At 43.1% G+C, this 26,858-nt stretch overlaps 1 protein-coding gene across 3 annotated transcripts in view; it reads right to left on the bottom strand.

Annotated features, from left to right (window-relative positions):
* Positions 1–26,858, bottom strand: part of ANKFY1 (ankyrin repeat and FYVE domain containing 1) — an 86,728-nt gene that overhangs the window by 5,814 nt on the left and 54,056 nt on the right. For all 3 annotated transcript variants that reach the window (XR_012130535.1, XM_073234992.1, XM_073234993.1), the window contains 16 exons: positions 22,854–23,058; positions 21,353–21,421; positions 20,934–21,133; positions 17,859–17,956; positions 14,614–14,842; positions 13,559–13,657; positions 13,153–13,306; positions 12,248–12,416; positions 11,314–11,432; positions 10,461–10,617; positions 9,564–9,764; positions 7,638–7,814; positions 3,394–3,541; positions 2,862–2,952; positions 2,445–2,569; positions 344–490 (listed from right to left, as the gene is read on the bottom strand). Coding sequence is in view for 2 of the 3 variants with exons in the window: in XM_073234992.1 (XP_073091093.1) it covers positions 344–490; positions 2,445–2,569; positions 2,862–2,952; positions 3,394–3,541; positions 7,638–7,814; positions 9,564–9,764; positions 10,461–10,617; positions 11,314–11,432; positions 12,248–12,416; positions 13,153–13,306; positions 13,559–13,657; positions 14,614–14,842; positions 17,859–17,956; positions 20,934–21,133; positions 21,353–21,421; positions 22,854–23,058 (2,388 nt within the window). In the remaining variant the exon portion in view is untranslated. The remainder of the gene's footprint in view (positions 1–343; positions 491–2,444; positions 2,570–2,861; positions 2,953–3,393; positions 3,542–7,637; positions 7,815–9,563; positions 9,765–10,460; positions 10,618–11,313; positions 11,433–12,247; positions 12,417–13,152; positions 13,307–13,558; positions 13,658–14,613; positions 14,843–17,858; positions 17,957–20,933; positions 21,134–21,352; positions 21,422–22,853; positions 23,059–26,858) is intronic.

Here is a 26,858-nt window from a genome sequence, read left to right as displayed (position 1 = left end):
AGAGAATCTGAATCAGCTGAAGGATGGAGGGTGTACAAATAAGCGGCCAGGAACCATGGTAAGGATGACCAGCCCGGAACTCAAGGCTTTCAGGACCAGGGGAAGTGGGAAACCAACAGTGGCCCCAAAGCAGAGCACTCTGGGAAGAGACTACTAACAGTGACCCTCCCATCACTGCTAAAGGCCCTTCGTAGCATTTGTAGAGTAGGTCCTATGTGATATCTGGAAAACTACTAGTTCAGATTTTGGAGCAAATCATTATGAGATTTAAATCACCAATACATCCAGATAATCACCACTGTAACAGGGCTTACATTCAAAGAGCAAAAAGTAGGCCACTCACCTAACAGTCTAAACAGAAGTTGCTTGGTGGCAACCTGGTAGTTGAAAATGTTGACTCCTTGGTTATTATTCACCCCAAGGCGAGCCCCAGATCTGACGACAGCACGGCACAAGTTGGCATTCCCTTTCATGTATGCTAAGAGCAGCACTGCAAAACAAACCACAGGCAGGGCTACTTCCCACTGGGCCCAGGCTGGCCCTGCCAAAGAGGGCAGAACAGAACCCTGGCGGCCTCTGTTAGGAAAGTCCCCATGGACACATAGGGGCCCTGCAGCTCTGGTGAGATACCCCAGAGGATCAGCAGCAGCTTCCAGTCAAGGACCTGGAACAGCCAAAGAACTCCAGGGCAACCTCAGCTCGAGACGTACTCTTGTATGTTTGGGGCTTCAGTTACAAGGAGCTGAGGACAGCTCAGGCACTGAAGGAAGTGGTCAGACCGCCACTGCAGCTGCCTTCCTCAACACAAAGCACTGGGAGGACAAGGCTCTTTCACACTATGTAACTAATCTAAAGACCTGTAAGGTGCGTACAGAGGGAGAAGAAAAACCTGCACAGGGAACACGCTCCAGAAAGTTCTTCCACCCCATGGAGCCTGCCCTCTGTGCAGATGCAGGCCATCCTGCTGGCCCTCCCTGCTGACAATGACAGCTAACAGCAGCCCCTCTTGCCTACCTTTGCCAGACACTTCAAATTATCTTTTTCTTTAAGGTATCATTGATATATAACCTTACACAGGTTTCACATGAGCAACACTGTGGTTACAACATTCACCCACATTATCAAGTCTCCTCCTAATCCCCCATGGCAGTCACTGTCCATCAGCATAGTAAGATGCTATAGAGTCACTACTTGTCTTCTCCGTGCTTATACCACCTTCCCTGTGACCCCCCCCTACATTATGTGTGCTAATCATAATGCCCTTTCGTCCCCTTCTCCCTCCCTCCCCACCCACTCTCCCTAACCCCTTCCCTTTGGTAACTCCTAGATACTTCAAATTCTTTCATTTAATTATCTAAATCAATTCAGTAAGGTAAGGATTATTCTTTCAAATAGGAAACAGGTACAGAGAGGTTATAAAACTTAGCAAATGTCACCCCACTAGAATGTGACAGAGCTAGGTATCTGCAACCAGTTCTGTGTAATTCAGAAGCCTGGCCATGAAGTGCCTGCCTGCCTGCCTGCCTGCCTACCTGCTCCTGGACAGTGGTGCCGCGTGGAGTGTGTGCTGTATCCAGCAGCTCACTCCCAGCGCTGACTGCTCTGCAGCTCAGGCCCATCGCTGCTGGCTGAAAAAACATGTTCAAATATCAAGGCCAAGAGCTGATGACAAAACATCTAGTCCTGTGCTAAGGTTCAGGATGGGACTAAACCTTTGTGGCTACATTTCTGCCAAAGGCCGTGGAGGCTCTGCCTGGCATGAGGGCAAATGCACGGGAACACCGCAGCAGCAAAGCAAGTACTGAGACAGCCCTGGGCTAGGAAGAAAAAGATTTGGGTTTTATCTGATTCCCTCACTGGGAAGACGAGGACACACTACACAAACTACTTACCTTATAGGGTGGTTGTAAGTACTCAACAAGAAAATAAATGCAAAAGTACATTTAAAAAAATGCTGAACAAATTAACCTAGCTAATTGGAGCAAGACAGTGAGAGGCCTACTTTATTAACACCTCAATGACGCCAACCCATCTGTATAGAACCTGCCACTTTCTCAAAGCTTGTCATCACAGACTGCAGAACACTTCCTCCTTCTGGAGCATCTGGAAGGTGGTTCTGTTTTCTCTCTCCTGGAGTTTGGGAGCTTGGGCAGGGCCCTAGCTGACTGGGTAAAGGCAGAAGAGTGCAATAAAAACAGGCAGGCAGCCCCGTGTGGGCACGGGTATGGCTTTGGAGCACTGGCTATACGGTAGATATACTTGTGCCTAAAATCAGGCCCTGCCAAACTCCATGGCAGAGCTTTGTGACAGATGCACACAGAGCCCAGCCACAACACACTGGGCTGAAAAGAGCCTTAAATAATGCCATGGGTGCCAGCACTCCTATTTTTCCAGGAAGCAAAGAAAGCAAGTGAGACAGGACATACAAATATCTTATTACATACCTGTGTTTCCTTCCACATCTGGTTTATCCAGAGGATACTCAGGCATGCACTCCAAGAAGAGATCAAAGATGGCTGCTGCATTCTCTTTGCCATATTGTCCCAAAATGTGCAGTGGTGACTGGCCTCTGATGAAGTAAGTTGGAAAACTTAGGTAAATACCTGCCATGGCCCTCAGGCTCAAAAGAAATGAAATTTTCTGAACTCTGTGACACTGGATAAATCTAAAGGACACCTAATGGGCCACATAAGTTCTTCTAACAAGCATTTTCAAAAAGAAAAATGCCAGGCAGATCAAGTATCCTGGTGGTGCATTCCACAGCATGCACCTGGGGCCAGTGGAAGACGCGAGTGACTGGCAGCTCCGAGGGGCAGCCAGGTGACAGGAGCCCAGCCTCTGCCAGGACCACGCACACTCACCTTAGATTAAAGGCTTCGGCATCCACAGTGCACTCTGTCAGGAGGACCCGGATGTTGTTGAGCCGACCATGCATGACAGCGAGATGAAGAGCTAGGAAGCAAATCCTCTTACTGTGCAAGCCCAGAAGCACATGCAGAACCTCCCTCTAAGTGGGGCTCAGCTAGAACAGCCACTATCCACTCACAGAGCCATCCTTTCCAGTCTTCACCCCACCAAGAATGAGTCATAAATGAAATCTCCTAAGACTCTGCTTTCTGTTTCTGTAGTTATCCAAAGATGAGATTTAATGGTTTCATAAGAAGCTACTTTTAGGTTTCTAGAGTTACCATTCAGATTGGGAGGCTGTCCAGGGCCCAGTCAATGGCAGGTTAGATGCCCAGCTCAGATCATTTCTTGTTACAGCTCTGCTTCTATAAAAGCCAACCTCCCTGAGAGGGAGCACACCCAGGGGTGCAGCGCACCTCCACCCCTAGAAGGGAGGGACTGCTTAAGGCTCTCAGCACTGGACACAGGGGAGTAACTAGGAATTACCATTATTTCCATTCTCATCCACGGCAGCAAAATCCACTCCATTCTCCAAGAGGACTGAGCAGATGGTGGGCAGGTCCTGCTGGGCAGCGAGGTGGAGAGCAGTCTGGCGGTGCTTGGTTAATTCATTCACTTTGGCTCCTGCAAGAAGCTGTTGAAGTTCATTACATGAGCAGCCTCTTCACCACAACCAACCAAGGTCTCACTGAATGGGGCCAACCCTGCCTATCTTCTGACATCCACAGAATCCACGCTGCTGATGAAGCTGGGAGTATTAAGGGCCTCACACACAATCCTGGGAAGGCGTAAGCCAGCAAAACCTGCCCTGAGAGCAAACTAGCAATTACCAAAATGCTATAAAAGCCATTCCTTAGGACACAGAAATTCTACTTTCTGAGACTGCAGTATATAAAACTACACAAGGACTGAAGAGATGTTCACTGCACTATGTATGTAAGGATGTCCACTGGTTGTAATAGTAAAACCAGATTATAAAAGGGATTGTTATGAAAATTGTAATATATACAAACAAAAGAATAAGTAGCCATTAAGATGATAAACATTTATGGCTTAACATGGAAGGATATTTACGATATGGTAAGTTTTAAAAAGGGCAAATTAGAAGACAGTATGATAGTATGATTCCATTTGAGAAAGAAAGAGGAGAAATGTTTACACATATACACATATTCTGTAAAAGCCTATCCACCAACCTCAGAGGAGAACTGGGGGTGAAATGGAGACACTATCTGCTTGACATCCTCATATGCTTCAGTTTTTCCAAATTAAACATGTATTATTTTCATTTTTTGAAATATTTTAACAAGAAAATAAACAATTACAGAAGGCAGGAGGGACCTTTAAATAATATTTTGTCTATTCATTTAGTATTTGAAGTTCATTCATCCATACACTTCCTGACAAAGTTTCAAAAACAGTTGGTGTTAATGAAAAAGAATCTGCAGTTTGCAGTCAGAACCCAATTTTGCCTCTCATGATGTCTTAGGCCACCCGGGGTTCCTTTGTCTGTGTGGGCAGGTGCTCTGCCTCTGGGGAAATCTAGGCACTCGTTAGCTGCTCTGCTTCTGACCCTGAGTTCCAAGTCCCAGCCTCCCAAACCTCTGGATGCCCAATCAAATCATGTATAGGTCCAGACAGCACATTCAGAGGGGTAGTCAGGGCCACTTGTGCTGTGCGAGGGAGCATAGCTAACTCCAAGGCTGGTTAACTGTGGGGAGGAGAAAGGTACTGTTTCAATGTGAAGATGTTTCAACACTAAGTTGTACCAATTCACAGTGGAAGGCCTGCATGACCACTGTTTAGAACACCAGCAGTTTCTAGGGACTCCTATCACCTGCAAGGTCGGGTCTTAGCAAAGCAGAGGTGTGACCTTGGTGAAGGGGCCATGATCCTCAAACCCCTTTGGGCTCTCAGGGTGGCAGCACACTGACGAACACGTGGTCTGCTACCCTATTACAATGAGACCCACCTCTGCCTTCTCAGCTGTTTCCCCTGCATCCAGTCCATGCCTGGCATCCATCAGGTCCACCTCCTCAATCATTCTTCACCCATCCCTCACTGCCACTGCCTCCCCTAGGCCTCTTCACTGCTGGCCCTGCCTCCACACCCTCATGTCCCACCCCCAAAGTATATGTCTTCAGCTCAAATACATGTCAAGTCATGGAGATTTTGCTAAAATGTAGTTTTCAAACAAACAAAACGCAAGGCACCAAAGGCTCGTCAAGTATCCAGAGGCCAGTTCTGCAGCACGCACCTGGGGATGGGAGGCACCAGCACCTGCTAGCTCCTGGGAACTGGTCAGGCCACAGGGAGCTCTGCTCTTAGCTGTGGATTATGCTCTGAGCTCAAACGTAACTGTTTCAAACATGACACCTCACAATCTGGTCTCTACGTACCTCTAACCACATCTCCTCCTACTTCCTACTAAAATTTCAACCAAACTTTTCCACTTAAAACACACCACATGTACTTTCTAGTCCCCACATCTTTGCTCAGACCCTTCCCCTGCCTGGGTGGCATTATGTTGTACTGGAAAATGCAGGTTTTGGAGGAAAATAGAAATGGCTAAATATCCTGCTAAACTACTGAGTAGCTAATAATCTAGGGGAAACAAAAACTCTTTCTGAGCCTAAATCTTCTCCTTTGTAAAATGTAAAAGATTTCCTACACCCCTCTGGGTGGTTTTGAGTATTAAGAGGTATATATACTTTCAATGTCCATCTTGGTGATGATTTTTGGATCTGACTCCAAAAGCAAAGGCAACAAAACAAAAATAAACAAGTGGGGCTACAAACTACAGAGCTTCTGCCCAGCAAAGGGATTCATCAACAAAACGAAAAGGCGGTTTGAACCTACTGAATAGGAGAAAATACTTGCAACTCATATATCTAATGAGGTATTTATGCGCAAAATATATAAGGAACTCATACAACTCAATAGCCAAAAAAAAAGATTAAAAAATGGAGAGGGCCTGAATACCCATTTTTCCAAGACATACAGATACAGACATACAGATGACCAAGAGGCACATGAAAAGATGCCCAACATTTTTCATCACCAGGAAAATACAAATCAAAACCATAATGAGGAATCATGTCATGTCTGTCAGAATGGCTATTATCAAAAGATAAGAAATAACAGACACTAGTTGGAATAAAAGGAACTCTCGTGCACTGTTGGTAAGAATGTAAATTAGTACAGCCAATATGGAAAAATAGCATGGAGATTCTTCAAAATGTTAGAAATAGAACTACATTTGATCCAGCAATCCCACTTCTGGGTGCTTATCAAACAAAAACATTAATTCAAAAAGATATCTGTACCCCAATGTTCAATGCAACATTATTTATAGTAGCCAAGATAATGGGAGCAACCTAATGTCCACTGAACGGATGAGTGGATACAGAAGATGGGGTATATATACAGTGTACTTCAGTTTATCATGCTTCACTTTACTATGCTTGGCAAACATTGCATTTCTTACAAATTGAAGTTTGTTGCAACCCTGCATTGGGAAGTCTTTCAGGGCTATTTTTCCAACATTTGCTCACTTCTTGTCTCTGCGTTACATTTTGGTAATTCTCAGAGTATTTCAAACCTTTTCACTATTATATTTGTTACTGTGATCAGTGATTACACCTCCCTAAAACCTCAGATTATAGTTAGTATTTTTAGCAATAAAGTATTTTTAAATTAAGATTGTATACATTGTGTTTTAGACATAATGCTACTGCTCACTTAATGGACTAAAGTATAATGTAAACATAACTTTTATATGCACTGGGAAACCAAAAAATTCATCTAACTCACTTTATTGTAAAATTTGCCTTACTGCAGTGGTCTAGAACCAAACTCACAATATCTCTGAGGGATGCCAGTATATTATGGAATATTATACAGCCATAAAAAAGAATGAAATCTTGTCACCTCCAACAACATGGATGTATCTGGAGGGCATTATGCTAAGTGAAGTAAATTAGAGAAAGATAAATACTGTATGATCTCACTTATATATGAAACTTAAAAAATAAACACACACCAAGTTCACTGATACAGAGAACAGACTGGTAGTTGCCAGAGGCAGGGATTAAGGGGTGGGCAAAATGGGTGAAGGGGGTCAAAAGGTACCAACTTCCAGTTAGAAAATAAGTAAATTCATGGGGATATAATGACATGGTGACTATAGTGAATAATATACTGTTTATTTGAAAGTTGCCAAAAGAGTAAATTTGAAAAATCCTCACAAGAAAAAAGAATTATTAACTGTGTATGGTGATGGATGTTAATTAAACTTATGGCGATCATTTCACAGTACATACAAATACAAAGTAGTATGTTGTACACCAAAACTAGTATTTTATTATACCCCAACAAAGAAAAAAGTCAGAGAGAGAGACAGGTCACTGGAAAGCACCACTGAATGTCTGACAGAGTAGGCAGACCACAGATGTGGATCTCCTTCCCATCAAGGCCCCCACCCTTCCTCTGCCATCCAAACTGCTTTCCCTCAAGACCTCACCCCAGCATCTGCCTGCCCAAGTGGCCCCTGGGCACTGAGGACACGCTGCCCAGTGACATACCTGCTTCCCCAAGTGTACTGACTTAGCTCCCCAAATGTGCACTGGCCTTTCTCAATACATGGGAAACATCTGTGATGAGAGGTTTCACACACAATTTACAACATGCTTTTGTCCACGTTACAAGCAATACATTTCTGCAACACTTACCAAATTGCGGACAATAATCTCTGAGCCTGCTTGGACAGCAAGGTGCAAAGGGGTCAACTTAGAAGCATCCTGGACTCTAGAATTCACATTAGCGTGGACACTAATCAGGAAAAGGACACTTTCAATGTCAGAGTTCTGAACTGCCACGTGAAGAAAATTCCGGCCCTTGTTGTCCACCTACAGCAACAAGAACCAAAACATTAGTGAGCTCTCCCTTACAAGAGCAACTGCAAGCTGTGCTGCCCACCGGAGAGGCTGTGGTGCTGTTCTTCCCTTGGTTCCACAAAGCTCCCTCCCAAGAGCCAGCACTAAGCACGCATCCCCACATACACACACAGCACACCCACTCTACATATCTGTGCCCAGTCACATCCCTGTGGTCAGGGAAGGGAGCACTGGTCCAAGGTGCCCTGGCATCCTCCTGCAGCAGGAGCTGGACTTGGAAACCAAGAAAGAGAACTTGAAGGAGAGAAAAAGGAAGGCATCAAAATACTGGGATGCTAGGGAAAAGGCAGAGCAAGGCAGAGGAGATGAGCTTTGGGAGCCAACTGCTGTGGCTGAAAAAAGCACCCAGCATCCTGACACCACACCTCCAATGGCACCTCCAATGGCAGCCTGACCCCTGAGCAGCCAAACAAACCAGCAGGAATTTTTAGGAAGTTTCCTCTTTTACTGAGCTTCCACACTGGGGAAGGTAGCCAACAGTATGTTACAGACTTTGCTCCACTGACATAAAGCAGGCAAAAGGTCACTCAAATCAAACCACGGAGGACACTGTAGTTATGTGAACTGTCATACCAGTATGAGGGCTCAGTGAGAAGTGGGGGAAACACCAACACATTACACACCCCACACTCACTCAAATGCCCACAGCATGTGCTGGTGTCACAAGCAATGGGTCTATAAAGGCGTTCGATCAAAAGTATCAGTTTCACACTAAACAGAGAGGAGATGTGAGATGACTACCTCCATTCATGAACACGTTACCCTATCTGAGCGAGGGTGAGGTTAAGACCTACATAATTCAGTCCTACTTAAGCAAATGCTGAAGAAAAGCGATGTATAGAAGCCTGAAACACCAAGCAATAGTTTTCGACTGTTAGGATTTCATTTTGTTCAGGTCTCAGGTTTCCAATTTGCCTTCATAAATGGCCACTCATAAATCTTGGCAGTACTCTAAGTGCTGGATGGAATTCAAGGGGCAAACATGATGGGTGATAACTTCTAAATCAAATTTGGTTCTGAGAATCAATACTGCTGCCCTGTGTTTGCAATTGGCTTTTAAAGAGGCCAAACACAGAGATGACTGACAGCCACTCCCGTTACCCCATGTGCCAGTGACCAGGGCACAAACACATTTGGTTTAGAGTCTGGACTGACTGTGTGACTCCCCCCAGTCCCCGCCTCAGATCCGCTGGGGTCACTGCCAACCCCGCCTGGTCGACAGGGCACCGACCAGATTTAGCAGCTGGTAAAGAATCACAAAGAACAAGGATGACTGAGCCTGCTAGGCTGAATGGTAGCGGCTCTACAGCACTCAGAAACCTGTCCCATCAGGCCAAAAGCTCAAGTGTAATTTATATCTTTCTAGGACACTCACTACTAGGGCAATTAAACAACCAGAAAGGGCAAAGGGTGGCCTCAGCTGCATGTGCCACAGAATTCCTAGAATGGGCCTGGCCACCTCAGCTTCGTTCTCATTTGGCACCATCAGGTGGCTGACATACAGGGCAGAGCAGTCAAATCTTATCCAGTGCTGTCAGCACATCTGAATGGCCAAATTTTAAGAAAGGGGAGTATAATTTCAAATCAAATGTCTTTATATACAAGACCCCTGTTTAGCTGGTGGTGTTTGTTTAGTGTCCGCGTAATAGGTTTCTGCAGTGCACAGGGCACTGTGGAGGATGCTGGGTGCTGCCCACTCACCTGCTCAGCAGCCCCAGACTCCCGCTTTAGGATGGCCTCGGCTGCCTTGTTGTTCTTGTAAGTCATGGCGCAGGCAAAAGGGGTCAGCCCTTGTCTGTCTCGTACATTCAAGTGGATGTCAGGGTGGGAGATCAGTAACTGAATGATGACACTGTGCTGGTTGCTGATGGCCACATGGACAGGCGTTCTTCCTTCTGCATCCTATGGGGCCAAGGCACATTCAATGCTCAAACGGAAGTAAAACTCGGGAAAAACATGATGGGTGATAACTTCTAAATCAAATTTGGTTCTGAGAATCAATACTGCTGCCCCGTGTTTGCAATCAGCTTTTAAAGAGGCCAAACACAGAGATGACTGACAGCCACTCCCGTTACCCCATGTGCCAGTGACCAGGGCACAAACACATTTGGTTTAGAAGATCTGTAGTCAACCTCACCTCTTTAAGTTATACCACTCCTTGCTGGCTACAGGGCAGCACACATAAATCTTCCTAGGCAAGAACACTGAAAAGCATCAAGGAACAAACTCAGGGATGCTCAAATGAGCTACCAGAACATGCTCCTAATCACAGTACTCAACTGGGAACTAGAACAAAGTCTCAATGGAAATCTGTAACTAACAGGGATAGAAGGCAATGAAAAATTGATTGAACAATCCTCCTCAACCTGTAAAAAGGGCAAAGGCACAAAGAAGAAAAGTCTTAACCTGAAATCATTAAAATTACAAGGCAGGCCATATGACCCAGAGAAAAGTCACTTCATCTGTCTGTACGTTAGCCCCATTCATGGTACATCAGAGGCCTTGGACCAGAGATCTGCAAGGTCTCTTGCCATAAGAGGAGATTTCTCTAATTCTGGGGTTACCACTTATCTTCTGGAAAAGAGAAACTCTCTATACCTGTGCGTTTACATTGGCACCGAACTCCAGAAGACACTGTACCGTCTCTTCCAGCCCCCAGGAGGCTGCCAAATGCAAGGGGGTCTGACCATCTCTGGCCTCTTCCTCTCCTTCTCCATTAGCACCGGGTTGTCTGGGACTATTCACATCACAGCCACTGCAAGGAAGGGGAGCAGAAAGAGGAAGGCTTTGAGAGCCATGTTTCCACCTCACTAAAAGGCATGCTGATAAATGGATAGCAGCTGCCTCATCCAGCCCAACAGAAAAGCTGGGGCTGCCACGGACTGCTGTCCTTGGTCCTTGGCCTCAAACACTGGTGTCCGTCCCACTCCCATAGATTCTTCTGCAATTCGTCTTGGTGGTAGCCTGGGCATCCGAACTCTTAAATGCTCTCCAGGAGATTTGCATGCACATACAGTTTTTTTTTTAGAGAACCGCTGCTCTACAGGTTTCCTGAACCCTGTCTCCTGCACATGGTGTACTCTGTGAGGCCACGAAGCCTGATACAGTCCCTACATCTTGGGGTTCTGCAGAGGCCATGTGGTCTCATCCACCTCAGCCTCCTCGCTTCACTCTGTGAACCAATCTGACTTCAGGAGCCTATGCAGCTCCCAGAGTAGGAAACTGGCTACCTTTTAGATCTTTTGATCTGGGCATACAAGCCCCTCTCCTCACAAGAGAATTAAGTACCTTAGCTGACTTCATCTGAAAGAACAGTGACCCTCTGATAGCCTCAATTATGAAAGTCAAGCCAGCTCCAGACATATCAAGACTGTAGTTGGATTAAACGAGAAAAGAGCCAGTTTGCAATAAGCGTGAATAAGATCTGAAGAGATACTTAGGCTTCTCAGACCTGCGAATAAGAAAGCAGGCGGTGGACTCATTGTTTTCATCAATGGCTCTGTGCAGGAGTGTTTGAAGGCACCCGCTAGGGCCTGGACCCCAGTATGTGGCATCACAACCATGTCTGACCTGCAGGAAAACACAGGTTACTCACCAACACTGCCTAGCAAAGGCAAAAACTTTTATCACCGTCTCTGAACTCTACACATACCATCAGATCCCTTTTTCAGCCAAGAGAGGATGATAATTAACTACTAATTATTTCAAATCTGTATCATTCATTAGTTTTATAAACATTGATTAAAATCTGCCCTGTGCAAGTTCTTGCACTAGGTTCTGTGGGATAGGTTTGGGAAATACAAAAAAGACGTGTATAATCAGTGCCCTCTAAAGTTGTGTTCTAGAAAGGACAGAAAACACACAAGCACACGCATACAAACAAGCACACTCCTAAGTCCCCAGTAACACATACCTGCAACTAACAGGTCATCTCAATATCAACTGTGTAAAAACCCCAGGTGTAAAATGCCTTAAGGTCACACTTCAGGCCCTTCAGAAAGCTAAATGAGAACTTCCAGGGTTACCTCCACTTTGGGGGCCTGTCTTCTGAACAAGGGAGACAAACCTGAGATGGGGGGATTTATCACTATGGAGATAGCAAGGGTGGCCCACATCAAATTAACCCTCCTCAAGAGAAGACTCCTGGGGAAATGCCTCTGCTCTCTTGCTTCTGGCAGCTTTTCTGATAAGAAGGCCTTTGAAAAAGTGTTAGCCAAGATTACGTCGAACTGCAAGTTTTTTTTACTGTGACATTCAACTGCTTGTCCTTGATCCAATTTGTTGCTTGACAGACTTCTCGCTCCTCGCGATTGCTATGTATGCACCAAATCTATCTCGGACACAAAATATCCCATGTAAACAGGCTAAAGCTGAGCGTGTCTTACCAGAGTGGATGCAATGTCTTCCAGATTATTTGCCAATGCCAACCACAGTGGGGGGTTCCCCTTCTCATCGGGCACAGACATGTCAGCTCCTCGGGTGCATATGGCATCCACTACAAGTGGAAGCTGATTTCTGATGGCCAGCTGAAGGGCAGTCTCCCCGTCCTGAGTCCTATTAGGACATGCACACCAAAGCCAACATTTGTAGCTGGAGCCGAATGATAAAAGGCTCTCTTTTGGGCATCCCAGAGGCCAGAATCCACTGTTACCCTGCAACACACTTCACTCACATTCATTAGTATTTTTTCAGAGAAATCAAGAGCATCTGTCCTTTCTGCCTTTGTAAAAAATATAGCCATGCCATCCTCCTGCACCCAGAAGATAACTGACCAAAATCCCAGGATACCGAAATCTTACTGGCATCGAGCTGCTTCTATAATAATAATAATAAAACGCCACCCCAACTACCTCCTTGACAAAACACTTCTTTCAGTCATTCAGGGTATCTGGACATTGTCAGTAAAAATAAATTCCTTTGAAAATACAAAAACAATAAAAATATAACTGTGTTTTTCTCCCTTGAGCCTTTTTGATAGCTCATTTGTTGGAATGTCCTTTGTAATCCCTACTTCAGCAATTGGTTTTGGATTGTGCCTTTTCATGAGATTTGTGCACTACTGTGCACTGGTCCTAAAAGGTTCAACACGAGCTAAATACAATCATCTTTGCCATCCCACTGTCATCATCTGTTCAATTACAACACTGCATTTGTACTTTTCCAGAGTCATTCTTTCCCTTCCTTTATTTAACAAGGAACAAAAACATTTTCTATAAGCAATGCTGTGCTTCTGAGCCACTACAACTAAATGTAACCTGGTATAGTGGTGGAGAGCGCTGGGCCGGCCCACCTGACGTTTATATCTGCCTGGTGCTCCAGCAGGAACAGCGCACTCTTGCTGTCCTGCCGCTGCATGGCCATGTGCAGCAGGGTCTGCCCGTCGGACATGGTGTCATTAATGCAAGCTCCGGAGCCCAGCAGCTGGGCTGCAATTGGGTGCATGCCTGGGAAACAAACAAGCCCTGATTAACATGTGCTCAGCTTTTCCCACCTCCTCAGCACCTTACTACAACAAACACACCCTCTCAACTTCTCAAGGCTAGCCATTTTCCACTGGATATAACAGGCTTAATCCCAACAGCGAGGTTATTTAGCAACTAGACAATTAGCTCCAGCCCCTCCATACCTCCCTCTCTCTCACCCACCCTCTGACAAACATCTGTCTACAGACATCAACAGCCTCTGGCATGCCTTACCTGTCCACAATGCCAGGCCCAGCACAGTCTGGTCTCGGGAATCTTTGAGGCTGAAGTCCGGAATAATTTGCAAGTTGTTGGTGGCATGAAGAGCATTAGCTGTATTTTTTAAAAGGAAAAGAACACTTGATTTCACCATCCCATGAATCACATTTAAAGTATTCAAGAGAGTAAGAGCTCAGTTGCAAACTGACTGGCTACAATACGATTATTTCTACACAAAGAGAATTGATAAATCTTCTTATGGGGAGTGGAAGCTCAGAATCTGGTATTTTGGAGCAAAGTTTATGGGGAAATGAGTATTTTTAAAGTTTAAAACATTAAATCTTCACAAAAGGAAAACAGACTCCATTACAGAAACACACATTAATGACTTAATTCCTAAAAAGAGGATCAAAACAGCGAATGCCCTGGCATTGTTTTCGTAATACACAATTCCAACCCTCTTATAGCTCCTGTGAGGATCAAGCAAAAGGCATATTCTACTAAAATCCCACTTTCTTCCACAAGCCCCAGGCCAAAAACTGCTCGCCTTACGAGGATGCCGGAGCGAGCAGAACAAATTGCAAGCCAGGCAAGGGGAACCTGAGGGTGACTTGCTGTGGGAAATGGGCCTCCCCCTCACAGTGGCTTCCCTGGCCCCTCTTTCCAGCTCCTCTCTCATGGTGCACATGCCAGACAGGCCCAGAGACAGATGAGAGGACTGACCAGATGGCAGAAGACCTGCCACAGCAGAATTCTCAAAGACAGTGATCGCAGCAAGGCAAAGCTGTGCTTGACCGGCACTGCAGCCATCTGGGAAACACCCCCAAGTGAGAGCGTAATCAAAGGTTCTAACACCTCAGCCCAGGGGGGAAGTGGGCAGGCACCATCCCAAAAGTGCACACAGGGAAACACAGCAGCTGGGAGCCAGACTCTCTGCTTACCTAGTTGGACATGAAAGGATTTTTTGGCTAAGAAAACACACCAATGGAAGAAACATCAACTCTGTAATTAACTACTCAAAAACACTGTTCAAAGGTCAAAGTGATGGGCAGTAATTCCCAACTACCTACCTTTTTGCTCCAGGATGACAGACACCACATCTGGATGATTATAGGCAATCGCCATGTGCAGCGGTGTCTGCAGATAGACGTTGTCCACTGAGCCGGTCAGGGATGCAGCCTCCTTTGGCACAGGCAGAGCTTCCTCCGTCTGTAGGTTTGGGTTGGCACCCTGCTGCAGGAGCTCTGCAGTGAGGTTGGCCAGGCCATGCCGACAGGCTGTGTGCAGTGGAGTTTCTCCCTGAATAGAAACAAATGGCCCAAAGCAGAACACTTTCAGGCAGGGCCTTCCCTTCACAGAGAGCACAAGGGAGCCTAAGTGCTGGGACTCAGGTCTCCAGCAGCCGTCACAGCCGGCTCTTCCTGTCCCCAGCTGACCTCCATGACTTCTCCACTCCTCCAGGTCTCTGCTCCTGCCCCTTCCCCCGTGCCACCCTTGGTACCTTCAATGCATTCCCAAGCACCCGGGCTCATCACCTGCATTTCCAATGACCTTAACTACTCTTCACTTTGTTTTTATGATAATTTCGCTAATTATAAAACTAACATCCTGAAACAACAGCAGACAACCTCCAAGTGTCACTAAAATCAGCCCTTTAGAAACTGCAAGAGTGTCACAATCCCAGCCCTGGGGACGAGCAGTACTACTGGCCCACCACTTTTTAGCCAGCCCTTGCCAGCCACCAAGGCCGTTTCTTTGACCTGCTCCTATCAGCCTCATCTTTAACTCTAAGGATTAAGACCTCCTTCCCCCACTTTTTAAAATTAAAAACATTTTAAATTGGTATTACAGGTACTTGAGTCAATATTCAAAAGGTACAAGATCATACAGTAGAAAAAAGTTTCCTCGCATGTCGAGCTTCCACCACTCAACCATTCTCCCCTCAAGGAACCATTATCAGCAATTCCATGTTTCCTTCAGTGGCAGAATATTCAGACATACACATATGTGAATGTAAGTTTGAGTACATGTATATACACAGCGGATCTTTTCACCTAAACAAATGGAAACCAACTCAACACACTGTTCTACACTTAGCTCTTACCAAAGTTACACATCACCATTATTTAGTCAAAGAACTCTACAAGCCCTGTGAAAAACAGCAAGAATCTTCCTCCTTTTCCTAAAATTAAATTTTCTTTTCCCAAAAGAAACTACTATGGACTCTTTCAGCTGGGTTTTTGTAATCTCCATATTTCCTATTAACCTGTTTTTATTGTTGCCTCTTGATTTTCCAGGTTCAGGCCTTCTCTGTGGGACCTGTCAGGTGGTATCACTGAGTGTAAGGATTCAGGATTCAGCTCTTCTGTTCCTTCCCATGTGCACCCTTCCCAGAGAGCTGTACATAACTGTAGAGAGAGACCTCACAAGGCTCCCTGCTCCTTGGGCCTATCTTCTGCTCTAGTCCTTCTCCCTAACACAGTCACATCCTCCCTGGGTATGCTTATCCACTCCCAGGACCTCTACCAGTCTTCTGCATCCCATTTTTCCACTGCCTGCTAGATGTCCCTGCCTGAGTGTTGGAAAAGGAGTTCAATAATCACAAAATTGAATTCATTCTCTCCATGGCGATGCTTCCTCCTGGCCAACTCTCTCTCTCTTCAGGAGTTTTAACACCTCTCTTGCCAAACTTCTGAGAGTCATCAGCAGAAATGTCCACTGATTTCTGCAATTGTAATTCTGCAATTCCTCTGAAACCTGTCCCTTTGGATTCAAATCCAACATCAAGAGGGCACGATAAGTCACTGTTTGTTTAGATGATTCTCACCAGCTGCAACCTGGCCCTCAGTGGTATACCTATGACACCAGTCATCCCAGAAGCTTTCTCAACTCAAAAATGATCACACTGCTTTGTCTACCTAAAACCCATCTACAGACCTTCTCTTTCCATGGGATTAAGTCCAAAGACCTTAAACAAGCATTCCAGACCTTTCTCCAACATCACTCTTATATACTTTCAAGTTAGGTCTTCTCTACCCCTCTACATCTTAGGTTTCACCCAGTTTTGCTATATGAGAGAACAGCTAATGGACAATGTGGGCTAAATGGAGGATTTTTTAGAGTTGGGGGATAGTAGAGCATGTCTGTATGATATTAGAAATAAATAGTGGGCAAAACTGATGATACAGGAGAGACAGAGAGAGGCACACACACACAATGGTAGGAACAAAGTCAAGAAACCAGCCACTCAGTGCAGACAGAGACAGGCCATCATTCTAGCTGGAGAGCAGGCCACGGTATGTTTAGGTATAGACAAATTAGTAGATTTAATGATGGAGAAGAACTGCATTGCCCTCTCCCATGTGCTTCTAAGACAGTTTGATATACCTCACAAACCAAGCTTGTTGTTTAGTGCCCTGCTCTGAGCTACTGAGAGCATGTGCACCCATGCATTCTAGTACCTGAGTCTTAATACTGACCGTTACTTACGAGTCACTTAACATCTCGGAAGCTCAATGTTCTTTACCCTGAAATGAGGGATTTATACATAAAATGTCTCTAATACTTACTATTTACAGATCCATTGTGAGAATTAAAAGGGATAATATCCTTAAAGCTCCTAGCATAAAGTAACTGTAAAATAAATGTGATTTTAAAAATAAGCACATCCTCCCTGTCTGAAAATAATACAGTAAAAATACCTATCATTTAGTATCTAATGTCCCAGATATTAGGCTAATAAGCACTTAAATATATCATTTATTTTTATCTTAACCACACCCGATGAAACCAATATTAACCCCATTTTACAGATGAGGAAAACTGAAACTCAGAGAGGCCAAGTACCTTGCCTGAGATCACACAGGATGAGACTGGAAATGGGAAATCTGGTAAACCCACGAGTGTCCAACCCTAAAGGCAGGGCTCTCCCCCGACATTCTACAGTCTGCATTGCTAGTTCAGATATAGACTAAATAAGCATTTACAGAGGAAAAACTCAGCAAATGGATGTGTCATAAAGAGGCTATTTGGTAGATTTTTGTGTACATTTGCCAATCTCTTTTAGATCATGAAGTCCCCAGTACCTAGTTTAGGACCTGATGCACTATGAATGCTTAGGAAATGATTGCTGAATGAATCAATCAACCAATATTTGAGGATAAAAGGATCTGTTTCACTCTGGTTTTTTAACTATGTGCATCTGTTATTTTGACATAAATTGAAAAAAGAATCTGTTCTATTTTTTCCCACACTTTCAGTACTGCCATTTCTTCCCAACCAAAACTGCTTCCCCTGGCTGCCCTGTCACACTTACCCACTTGTTTCTGTGGTTGACGTGGGCACCATTGGTTGCCAGGAAAAGAGCTGCTGCCTCATTTCCTGCTTCTGCTGCCCGCTGTAGTAAGCAATTTCCTAGGAGAAAATGGGCATTTTCATTCTCAATTTACTAACAATGAGGGCAGGTTCCACCACACTGCACCACACCCTGCCCTTCCCCACCACCTTCCACACTAACAAGCCCACACCAGAAGCAGGTACCATGCACATTCCCACAGGCAGTCTGCATTTGGACGCAGAGACCAGGATGAGTCTAGGCACAGCAGAACTTGGCCGGGAAGTCTGCAGACATTCATTCTTCCCTGGGTTTACCACTAGCCACCACCAAGGACCAGTGGTAAGTTATGTCTCTTTACTGAGGTTGCATTAAAACATGTTTTTCAACAGCAGTGCCACCAACATCTTGGGCCAGATAATTCTTTGGTGTGAGGGGCTGTCCTGTTACCCTATATATTTAGCAGTATCATTGGCTTCTGCCCACTAGATGCCAGTAGTACCCCCAACCTTGTTGTGACCATTAAAAATGTCTATATGCCAAATATCCCTGGGAGGGAAGGTGGTGGTGGGGCCATCCCTGTCTGAGAACCTCAGGGCCAGAGGACCACTTTGAAGCCACTGTGAGCTCAAGTTCTACCAGAAGCTGCCATTAAATATTTCAGTTTTAGTCCTAGGGCCCTAAAATATGTTTGTTCTTGGCTTAAAAATGTTTTGCTTAACACTAACACCCTTTCCTAAATAAAAACCTTAGAAAAAATTTTTTTCTTCCTTTCCTCTTGAAATGGGTTTTATCCCTGAAGCAGTGTTTCTCTTTCTAATAATACCCATTTCCTTTTTTGGATAAACATAAAATTTCATGTTCTACAGCTATGGTATTCGAAAACTTAAAACACCAGGACTAAAAACAAGATAAAGCAATGGGACAAAGCACTAAAGCACTGTATTGTTTTCATACTGTTTTTTTCTTTTCCCTCAGAGAAAGTGATTTCACTCCTGGTTGAGAGTCATTCTCATTTGGAAACTCCTAATGAGAGTCCCATTTCTACTTCTGTAGTCATTTGGGTATACACAAAGACCTAAACCTTGTAAATCTTACAGAGCAAAGATAACCTGCTAAAGTGACTGCTAAAACATTACTGAAATGTTGAGAAACAGTGGACTAAGGTTATTATGTCTATAATGAAAAATGGAACAAGGAAAAAGTAATGATCCTGAACTGAATAATCAAATATATAAAGTAAAATGAACAAAACTAGCAAGAAAAATGGACAAATTCGTAGTCAGAGTGAAAAACTTAATATACCTCCCAGAAATCAATAGATCAAGCAGTCTAAGAGTTAATAAGTTAACAAATAAGATTTGAAAGCATAATGAACAAGATTGATTTAATGGACAGAAAAAGAGAATGCTACATCCTACAATTAAAGAATGTATACTCTTTTAAAGTACACGTCAAATTTATATAAAAATTGATCTGCACAAGTCTAACATTCAAGTCCTACATATCCAAGAACCAGTCTCTTACATGCCACACTCCTACATAATATGATAAAATTAGGAATCGGTAAAATCATGGCCAGTAACCAACATACATTTGTAAATTAAAAGCAATTTAGCAACATCTCACTCCCAGAGGGTCTTTTGCCTACAATACAGTTCTTCCTGTCCTGTAGCACCACTGCTTTTACTTTTATGTCACACAGAGAGTCACTTCATTTGACCTTTTAAGTAAATTATTAACTTCCTTTAGGGAAAAGAGCTGTTTAATATCCTTCCTTTTCTGGCCAATTCCCCTCATCATAGGCACCTACCCATTGCTAGTGGATTATATGGAGTCCTTCTCCTTAAAATGCCCCATGTTTTATTTAGTCAGAAGAAGGAAATAGTCACATTAAAATAGTGGTTCTCAAAGTGTGGTCTATGGACTCCTGGGGGTTCCTGAGGGCCTTTCAGGGGGCCCATGAGGTCAAAACTATTCTCATAGTACTACTACTTGATGTTACATGCTTTTCCCCTGTGCTGACATTTGCACTGATGGTACAAAAGCAATGGTGGATCAAACTGGGGAGCCTTAACAGAAATCAAGGAAGAGGCCCCAAAACGTACTTGTAGTCTTTTACCTGCAACTGTAAGTTTGACAGCTTCTCAATAATGACTTTTCTGATGAGATCAGTAGTAATATTAGTAAATGTGATTCTAAAGTAAATGAACATTTGGAAGATCTGCATGACTCAGTAAACCAGTGTTTTCCAAATGACTAGGGCATGTTGTTACAAAATCATGCACGGAGAAAAGATCCATCCACTCAAAGCATAAATGGACCTTAGGTTTTTCATATAACAGAGTATAAAAAATTCATTGATAGGGTTTCAGATTCCACATTGCAACTGTCCTTAAATAAACTATCACTTGGTGAATTTTGCTTGCTCTAGTATCAAAGAAACACATCTCAAAATTATCCGAAAAAGCTCTTTAAATACCCCTCCCTTTTCCAACTACATAACTGTGTGGGGGTGTGCTTTCTCCATATGCTTTAACCAAAACAATGGTATCTCAAAAACTGAAAACAGATGCAGGTTTAAGAAACCAGTCACTCTTCCAACTAAATTTTGTTTTGGAAGTTAGTCTTCATAGTGTATGTTAACATGTGATAGTTTGTTGCTACTAGTATTAGATCAATTAATACATCATTTAAAATTTCTCTGTTTTAATTTCTTCTGATAAATATCAAAGATATAAGCCATCTAAACATAAGCACTTTGAGATATAATTTTTAAGAAGGTAAAAGGAGTTTTGAGTCTAAAAAGTGAAATTCACTGCTTTAAAGAAGTGAAAATGTTTTGGCTTGAAGGACTTAACTTGGAGTCTGACTAAATTTTCTGAAGCGAAAGAAGTTTTAAAAAAACTGACTTCCTTGCTATAGCTAATTTTTAAGTACAAAATAGTTCTCATGACAGTGTGCCATTTCGTTTCTAAATTTTTGGTAAAAACACTGACATAGTATTTCATGGAGCCTCCAGACCTGAGCATCAGCACCTGGAGACCTGAGCTTTACCTGTCACCACATCAGGGGCGCTGGTGTGGCTGCCTCGCTGAATGAGTCTGGCCGCAAAGCTGTTTTCATCAAATGAAGTCCCATTTACCACCGGGAGGTCTTCGAAGGGGTTCACAGAGTGGTCGGAAGACACAGTGATATACTGTACTGCCAGCCACAGAGCTGTGCTGCCCTCATGGTCTTTCAGTTCCAAATCTAATCTGAAATAAAGAAGCAATGTGAACAGCAAACATGATCTTCTTCACACGCTCTGTACTGCCAATGCTTCATCCTCTTTGTACTTTTTGAATGACAATTTTTATTTTGTTTTAACCTATTAAGACTGGTAACACTGAAAGACATTTATTAAAAGAATCATTTTTCACAAACAATCCCACCCTCACAATTGCTTTTTCATTTCTCCGTGTCTCTCTACGTACTGTTTACACTGCAGCAACTGACTGAACACATATTCATTCCTGGCCATGATGGACAAGTGTAAGGGAGTCCTACAAGATGAAAAAGAAGAGGTGTCAGTCCAAGACAGGCCCATTCAGGACTACTCATAACAGAAGGTGACTAGAATTCTAGGTAGAACCACCATGCACAAGATATTCCACATTTCTACTATAGTGTCTTTCTCCATCCTGACAAACAGTTTTCCAAAACTGTGACCAAGCTGCAAAGAATGAAAATGCATTTGCTTATATGTTACCATTTATTCAGTGGCCAAAAAGACAAGAATCATTAAAAGGAAGAGATATAAAATACTCTCCAGTTATAAACTGACCTTTACGGAATATACTCTTTGTTTTTAAAACAGTAGCTTCTTCCACAGGTATGCACTGATCCTGTACCTATCCTCCCTCCACAATGCTGAAAAGAAGTTTCTTTCTTCCCATAGTTCTGTTATACTCAAACACATTCAAAGTGGCAATGGGTAGGGAATGACTGGAATGGCATTTAACTGTTCTTCACAGCTTTTATTTAGTGCCTTGAGGGAGACTGCCAATGCAGATCACAGGGACCCCCAGGCTGGCATCTATCTCAGAGGTCCAGACTGCCAGAGTTTATTACAGTTGGTGGGAAAAATGAAAGAATTAACAGAAGAAAAGAAAGAATGCCATTATTTTGGGAGATACATGATATTGAGAGTTCCTGGAGATCCACCTTATTTGAGTACTTTATCCATCATATAAATCTGTCTTCCTCTTCTGACAGGTTCGTAGAACTCTGTTGTTCTTTTGAGGGGGTTTTCAGAGGTATAAAATGCTAAGCTACTATGATGAAAAGTGGGTGGCACTTGTTGGTGATTCAGGTGACTTAACACCCCTTTGGTGCCTCCCACGCTGCTGTCCCAAAGACAAGAAGCCCTTCCTTAGATTCTAAACCACAAGGAATCCTCAACTACTGTTTCTGGGAAGGGGCAAAGGGGACATGACAACTACTGTCAAATATGAAAGGGCTGTGCTGTGGAAGGAGATGGCAAACTGCAGACAGCTGTCTAAAGTGGGATTATTTACAAGAAGGCAGAATTGGGTTTAGAACAGAGAATTTCCCAACAATTAGACCTCAAAGAACCAAAACAGATTGCCCTGAGACAGTGCACTCCTCTTCTTCAAAGTGTCCACGGAACTCTAAGAAAGATGCTGGAAGAATGCTCCTTTGGAGGAACTGGACTAGATGACCACTCTGAAAGTGATAGGAATCGCTAAAAATTCAAGGTCCTCAGTTAGCCTGGATGGAAATGGCTTTCCCAAATGCCTCTGGCCTTAATTGCGCTTCACATTTGCCTAACAAATCAGTATTTGCGACTTCAATCAAAATCAGACTGAATAATGCCAACTAAAGAACATGAAGTCCCAGTTTGCCAGTTACATGCCACCCTAAAGTAACATTCTGGGGCCAGCACTAAGAGGAGCCCATCTGTGCCCACCTTACCTGCCCTTGCTGTCCTGCATGTTGGGGTTGGCACCAGCCTGAAGGAGGGCTTCTGCGATCTGTGCCATCTCAGACATCACATCTGCTGGGTGCTTCTTTGAACTGTACAATGCCACAAGGTGCAATGGTGTCTCCTGGGCACCCAATGTAGCAGCATTGACATGGGCCCCACTCTTAATGAGGAAGGTGGCAGCAAAGAGATCTCCTTAAAAAGAAACAATACGAGAAATGGTCACAGATGACAATATCCTGGGCAAGCTATTTGGGAGAATGCTTCCTCCAGAAGGCACCAGTCAGTAACTGCAAAGAGGAGCAACAAGGTGTGTCTGGACTGGAACCTCTTGGGATACCTGTAAAGGGGACCCCACAAGTTCATGGAGTGACATACCCGAATTAAAAATGCTGCAATTTCTGAAAACCTGTTGTCATCTGTCCTGCCACTTCGCCTCAGCATCACTTCACTATTTAGGTCTACTGGGCCTCTCTCCTTCTAAAGGCCTCTTGCGGTCATCAACTCTCAAAAGGGTTCCAAGATTCCTTCCCAACACAATTTATAGCCATCTCTCATTTCATGACCACTGTCTGTACCTAAGCAATGCTCACCCCCAACTGCTGTATACAGGTTTCTGTTCAGAGTAAGACTATGTGTGATTGCTTTATTACTATTACACATTTAAATTTTTTTCTCTACCTCATTATATATAAACATTAAGTCTTAAGAAGTTTACAATTGATTATTTGAACAAAGAATCTGTACACATTACTGCTTACAAAAAATTCATATCGTAAAGGAACTTGTAAAAACAGAAATTCTTTCTAAGTCCCCTCCATTGCCCTCTGGAGCATTACAGGCAGAAGAGTCTTTCTGCAACTGTTTACAAATACAAAATTAAGACTCAATAACTTACATAAAATCCAATAATGTCAACAGCTCAAACAATCCATCTTTGACTAGCCAAGGCTCTGTATGAGGACAAAAACCTATCCTGACATTTTGACAAAGGCCAAGAATTAAGTTTACGTAAAAATATTAAAGGCATACAATTCTGAAAATACTGTCAGCAAAGAAAAACTAACTCTAGACTGGCTCTATGAATATACGGTTCAATTTAGAACCAAGCAATCTGACGAGTGGCAATTTAATGGTAAAAGCATTTGTGAAAACCAGTTAAAGTGTACTTGTCAAGCTAACTTGGTGGATGGTAGGGATTAAGCCAATTAAGTCTGTTGTAAGATTAAAGTTCAATCTTCCTGGGATATAGTTCCATTTACAATTTAAAACATGCCAAAACACTCACTATAGAAAAGTTAACGTTTCTCAAGAGAATAATAATAATAATGCTTCCTAAAAATATGATTTATTAAAGAAATATCCAGTTATAAATGTATAATGCTTACTTTGAGGCTTCCACCTAGCTGGGAGAAGCAACTGTTTCTGTCAGTGGCCTCCAGGTGGCACCAATTAGCTCACAGCTGGGATTTCTCAAACTCACCCTCCCCTTGACAGTCCACCTGGTTGACAGGTGTGCCAGAATGTGTGCCTACATCACCCCAAGAGCTCCTGTGGGACTCAGAGGTATTTTCTATAGGTTCTGGCTTCATTTCACTAAGGTCGACAGGATGATTTCTTGCAAATCACATCCTTCTTCAGCCGGAAGTTCCCCCAAATGCACAGCAGGAACCCCCCTGATTTCTCTGGTCCCATGACCACTGACTGCACTTTTCTTAAATTTGTTGGAGGTCTTGGGGACAGATGCCAAGTTGTTGGAGGTGCCTCAGAACTTCTTTGTGATATAGATCATAGGTAGGCAGTGGTGTTATCTCTAGCTGATCTGTCTTTGCATCAGGACACTTTGATTTGTTTCTAATTCTGTTCATGTAGGTGCACACTCTTTCGAATTGCAACTTCCAGATGATGAATTTCTCTTACAAAGTCACTTATGAGAAGTTTTCTTTTATATCTTGTAACATCATTTCACCTTCTTCAACAATGCTTCTGCAGTGTGAACATCCAGAGTGGGGTTAAGGATTTCAGGAGTAGCAAAGCTCTTGTCTCTGAGTTGTATTCCTATACTCGTTTTCATCTGAATATATAGGTTTCATGTGGTCTTCAGTGGACATGGAATTTCAAAATCATCTGGTTGTTACCACTTCCCATCTGCTCTGTATTTTCTACCAAAGCACCATCTTGCTGGAGAATGTGAGCTCTGGCACTGAAGTGGCTAGGCCATGACAGGAGCCTCAGATGCTGTTTAGAACATGTCTGATTTATTTTTGTACCCACCACTGTCTTATATAAAACCGGCACCAGGTAAATGTTAAGAAAGAAAGAAAATGGATTGGCTGGTTGAGGCCACTGTTAGGTTCCATTTTAACAGACTGGCTCTAAGTCCAATCAATTATGAACTGAGGTAATTTAAGGCTTCCCTATGCAGCCCCTGCTGAAATATTTTCATTCTTCTGATCCCAATTTTTTCTTGGGAGGTAGGGAACGGCACAGTCTTTATCAACATTATATGCCAAGAACCAAAGCTTAGATTTCTTTACAACTGGATGCCAGTAGAGCACTGAAATGCCTATCAGGGGACTGGGATGGGTCAGATCTTTGCTATCCATATAGACATAACAGTAGGGTTCTTAGTAGGGCCATATGTGTAGTATGAACAAACCCCACAGATTCAGTCTTGGAGAGAACATGTAAAAACAACATACTATCAATATGATAAAATATCCTAGAGAAAGCCACTTACATTCTGGAAGTGGAAAGAGAATTGAGAATGATTAGGACAGAGAGCCTTAAGATGAAAAGTCCAATATATAAGATACTGGGGAAGAGGTTTGGCATCTCTTCCATATCAAGAGAGAAACAAACAGTAAACCTAAAACAAGAAAGGTTGGATGAAAAACTAATACACTATATATATGGAAGATAAACTGGACAACACTGCACATTAGGAGTAAGGGTAAACCTATCAATGGTTGGATTGAGATGGAAGGCAAAAAAAATTTTTATATCTTAAGCCCTCTTAAAAGAATTATAGCATTTAGATTAGATTTACTTTAGTAATAAGAGTCAAAGTTTTTTTCTTTTAACTTATACATATATGCACTCCCACAGAAAGTTATTTAGGAATTATTGAAAACTGATGATGTTTTACATTAAAAGAAAGTCAGCCTGTGGGCATACAACCTAGAGGAAAAAGACAACTGACATCAAAAGAGCAGAAAAAGGGAGGAAACAGAAAACACCACACGGGCAGTTACAAATATTCTGTCAATAAAACTTCTAATACATTTTAGAAATATTTCCATAAAAAACAGCTAAAATTAGTAAACATAATGTTCCTCATGTAATTGTAGATTAATGATACAAAAAAAACCCCAGCTAAAACAAAAAGTGATGCTTGCAAGTTTCAGTTACTTGGCCACCTCATTATTCACTGACACTGCCAGGTAAACAAGGCATGACTAAAATGACCAGCCCACATAAAAATATTTATTCCCTGATGAACACAGATGCAAAAATATTCAACAAAATATTAGCAAACCAAATTAAAAAATACATCAAAAAGATCATCCATCATGATCAAGTAGGATTTATTCCAGGGATGCAAGTATGGTACAACATTCGAAAATCCATCAGCATCATCCACCACATCAACAAAAAGGACAAAAACCAACCACATGATCATCTCCATAGATGCTGAAAAAGCATTTGACAAAATTCAACATCCATTCATGATAAAAATTCTCAACAAATGGGTATAGAGGGCAAGTGCCTCAACATAATAAAGGCTATATGACAAACCCACAGCCAACATCATACTTAACAGCGAGAAGCTGAAAGCGTTTCACCTAAGATTGGGAACAAGACAAGGATGCCCACTCTCCCCACTTCTATTCAACACAGTTCTGGAGGTCGTTGCACGGCAATCAGACAACATCAAGAAATAAAAAGCATCCAGATTGGCAAGGCAGAAGTTAAACTGTCCCTGTTTGCAGATG

The sequence above is a fragment of the Manis javanica genome, chromosome 4 (genome assembly GCF_040802235.1).
Source record: "Manis javanica isolate MJ-LG chromosome 4, MJ_LKY, whole genome shotgun sequence".
NCBI lineage: Eukaryota > Metazoa > Chordata > Mammalia > Pholidota > Manidae > Manis > Manis javanica.
This window is presented reverse-complemented; position numbering and strand designations above follow the sequence as displayed.